The 4,312-nt window shown below is 34.7% G+C and overlaps 1 protein-coding gene across 2 annotated transcripts in view; it reads right to left on the bottom strand.

Moving 5' to 3' along the window:
* Window positions 1-4,312, bottom strand: part of TENT2 (terminal nucleotidyltransferase 2) — a 73,967-nt gene that overhangs the window by 50,904 nt on the left and 18,751 nt on the right. For both annotated transcript variants that reach the window (XM_013004929.2, XM_004703515.2), the window contains exon 4: window positions 3,696-3,933. In XM_013004929.2, the coding sequence (XP_012860383.1) occupies window positions 3,696-3,933 (238 nt within the window). The remainder of the gene's footprint in view (window positions 1-3,695; window positions 3,934-4,312) is intronic.

The following is a 4,312-nucleotide window of genomic DNA, read 5'->3' on the forward strand; positions in this document are numbered from 1 at the left end:
ATAGGTCAGTGTAAGACATGACAAAATAATAATAATTTATAAATTATCAAGGATTTATGAGGCAGGAAGGATGCGAGAGGGAGGGGAAAAAATGAGAAGCTGATACCAAGGGCTCACCTAGAATGAAAATAATGATGGCAACAAAGTCAGTCATTCAAATCCATCAGCCATTCCGTGGAAGAAAGAGGAGGTTGTGCTTTCTGTGACTTACAACCCCAGAAATCCTACATAGGATAACTATGAGTTGTAACTTACTCGATGGCAGCAGGTTTGCATTTTGGTTGGATTCTGAGCCAATGAAAAGTTGGGTCAAAAGACCAATAACTGTCCATACTTTGCCAGATGATTTATAGGGACTAATGTGAATTATTTATTGAGACTCATAAGAGGTCTACCCCATATGCAGAAGTAATAATTCTAATAGCCTAATATTACAAATATATAAACACATGTAAAAATAGAATCTTCAATATCTATACATAATAAATTCTACTAACAAAAAGCCTACACACATAAACTTACTCACTGCCATCAAACTGATTCTGATTCATATCAATCCTTTTAGACAAAGTAAAACTACCCTCTTTGGATTCTCAAGGTTTTATGGGAGCAGAAAGCTTCCTCTTTATCACACAAGAGTGGTTGGTGGATTTGAACTATTGACCTAGTGGTTAGCAACCCAAAACTCACATAATAAAAGCGTCTATATTTAATCAAAGAACTGGTCAGATTTTATTTATATCATGTGCTTTTGCATACAGCATTACAAGAATTTCTTCGGAGGAAAAAAAAATTATTTGAAATGAAAAAGCAAAGGAGAAGAAAACTTCCCACTGGTTGTGTTTGAATGTTTTCCCTAAAGTAAAAAAAGCATGCAAGAGGAAGAAGTGGTCTCTAAAAAAATTATACTAAGGGAGCTCTATCAAAAACAACAACAAAAGGATAAGATTGGAGCTATAAGGTTTGACCATTGCATCACACCATTAAAAAAAAAAAATCCTAAAATCAAAGACCTGAGAATAAGGGCTAAAACGCTAACTCCTAAAACACAGAAACATTGATCTACAAGACCGTAGATTGGGCAATGGTTTCTTAGCTGTGACAGTATAAATCAGAAACAAAGAAAGGTAAACTGGTGTTCACTGAAATTAAAAGCTTATTTTGCTTCAAAGTATACCATCAAGAAATTGAAGATAGCTCATAGAAGAAATGTGAAAATCACCTGAATCTAGTATCCAAAGTGTATGAGAACTCTTACAAATCAAAAAGAAAACACAATTTTTTTAAAAAGTACATAAATAATTCTCCAAAGAAAAGTACAAAAGGCCAGTAAGTTTAACATCATTAGCCACCCAAAACCAACAAACCAAACCCACTGCCACCTACGCAATCCCAACTCATAGTGACCCAATAGACAGAGCAGATCTGTCCCTTTGGGTTTCCAACACAGTACATACATCTTTCCAGGACAGAGCTTCATCGTTCTCCCCTGGGGCAACTAATGGGACTCAAACTGCTGACCTTACAGTCTAGGACACGCAAATTGAAGCCATGTGAGATACCATTTAACCCCCAAGAAGACAGTAAAAACAACAATAATCTAATACATGTTAGCAAGGATGTGGAATAATTGGAACTCTCATACAATGCTGGAAAAGTCTCTTTGGAAAAATGTTTCTCAAAAGCATAAGTATAGAGTTAACATTTGGCGCAGCAATTCTACTGATAAGTTTATATCCAGAAGAAAAGAAAACATACATACACACAAAAACGTGTATACAGATGTTCATGACATTATTCATTATTATTCACTGTTCATCAGAAATTACACATAGTAACCATAATTGATGAATATTAACTGATGAATGCATAAATAAAATATAACATATCCATACAGTGGAATATCATTCAGTCATACAAAGGAATGAACTTCTGACAAATGCTACATGAGTGAAATTTGAAGACATTATGCCAAGTTAATTAAACCTGACATAAAATGCCACATAGTGTATGATTTTATTTATGAGTGAGTACTGGGTGTGTGTGATGTAATTCCCATCCCCCCAAAGCTATTCATTTAATTTTTTTTAAAAAACAACCTTATTACCTTCAAGTACTCTTCATTACACTTAATACACTTGTCAAATCTGAGATTCCATTCTTGGAAACATTTTTCAAACTCATCTCTGTTTGGATGGCTGGCAGCACCTCCCTTGTTTTTTTTCTTCACCTCTTCTATACCATCAAATTGCTGTCCTTCCATGTCCCTCTTCATTCATGGAAACAAAAGAATTCGCATGGAGCGAGACTGAATGAGTTTAAAGTGCATGGGACCAGAGAGGCATGCTGTTTTTTGCCAAAAACCAGCCACTGAGATGACTGTGTGAGCAGTGCATTGTCGTGGTGGCACAATCAGTTCCCCGTCTGCCACAAATCGGACTTTTTTGGTCTCACACTGCTATACATTCTTTTCAGAACCTCTAAGTAAAAAGCTTGATCAACAGTCTGACCTGCTGGAAAAAGTCCAAATGCACTTTCTCCCTCACATCAAACAACAAAGGAGCATTGGGTGGGTTTTTTTGGGTTTTTTGGTGTGTTTTTTTTGGGGGGGTATCCCCTGGTAATTTTTAAAGCGTATACCTTATAGTATAATTACCACTTTTAAAAAATGAATATAAGATAAAAACTAACACAACTAAAGAATGAAGCACATACTGGTTTTTTGATACAACATTCTCTGTACCCTATTATGTTCCAAACCTATGCTGGTAGCTGGGAACCCATATATAAGTAATAATAATAATAAAATCACATGATCCCGTTGGACTCCTTCTCCTGAGCCTAAAAATGTCTTATTTCCCAAGAATAAGGCAGGTTTGACACGCAAAAAATATTAATTATAAGCCATAGAAAATTCAGGACAATGCAGACAATTACATTATAAACTCTTCCCTATTACCTAAAGGAGTCCTGGTGTTGCTGTCAGGAAAGCACTGACTGTTAACCACAAGACCAGCAGTTCAAATCAAAAGTTTCTCAGGTGGAAAAAGATGAGGCTGTCTGTACTCATGAAGAGTAGCTATGAGTTAGAATCAAATAGATGGAATTGAGTTTCAATTTGCTATTACCTAGTATATTTTTTATCTTTAAATATTACACTAATAATGAAGAGGGAGAATTATGTTTCTATCTAATACAGGATGTTAAATAACATTGTTCCCCAAAGGTAACAATGTCATTTTCAAAAATCATTACTTAGTTTCATTTCACCTCTTGAAAATGTTGTTTATTATTGCTTTTGATAAACTTTTCTTGATTATAACATTTTGAATGGATCACAACACCACCACCACCCCCGCCCCCGTGACTCCTGGATTCTATTTTTTTTGATACATTCAAAAACCTCAGGATAAATAAAAATATACCAAAAGAAAATGCTTTTCAACACTTTATTATAATAGCCACCCAAACATTTATTTTAGGCTCTAATCCACTTCTTTGTGAATCACAGAAAATTCAATTCTCTGATACCTACGTTTTCAGAAGAGAACAGCTAACCAAAATCAAAGAAAACTATGTTGAATGGTATTTAAAAGAGGTAAGGAGAAAAAGCCCTACCAGTTAATATAAAACAGCACATAGTTCTATTGCTTTCAATATATATATGAACTTCCCAAAAACTGTATTATTATTACCTTATCTTTGGCCTCTGGCAGCGTAATTTCTCTGGGTTCCAAAAATGATATTTCTTGAAAAGGAGGAACACATCTGACTATATCTGGTACAAAGTGTGCATGAAACAATGGTGGCATTGAGTATCTTCTTTCCCCTGATAAAGGCACTAGGTGGTTAACTACAGTTGGCTCTTGGTGAGGTGAATGGAAACGTTGGCGTTTACCATCAAGAGGAAGGTTTTGTTCATCACTTAATCTCCTGAAACCAAACAATATATACCTTAGTGACTAAACATATCATTTTCTGGTTTCAAACAGAAAATAACTAAGACTGCATAACTATGACGGATACAGGCAACAGTATTACTCTTTTAGTAAAATCACAGTATTAGTTCTACATAGACTTTAAAAAAAACATTTCTTTTCAGCACCAGAAATACTTCTCAACTTAAGAAAAATGAGTAGTAAAACCACACACAGAAAAAACTACATGTACATACTGGTTAGCTTCCTGCAATCCATCTCAGCAGTAAAACTTTGGTAGTTAACTTTCTTATTTAGAGAATCATTAAGAACAGAAAGATCCAAACTTAAAATAAGAATAAGATAGATGAGCTGCAAGCAATATATTAAAAAGA

The sequence above is a fragment of the Echinops telfairi genome, unplaced genomic scaffold, assembly GCF_000313985.2.
Source record: "Echinops telfairi isolate 266 unplaced genomic scaffold, ASM31398v2 ScPeMD7_7469;HRSCAF=8507_1, whole genome shotgun sequence".
NCBI lineage: Eukaryota > Metazoa > Chordata > Mammalia > Afrosoricida > Tenrecidae > Echinops > Echinops telfairi.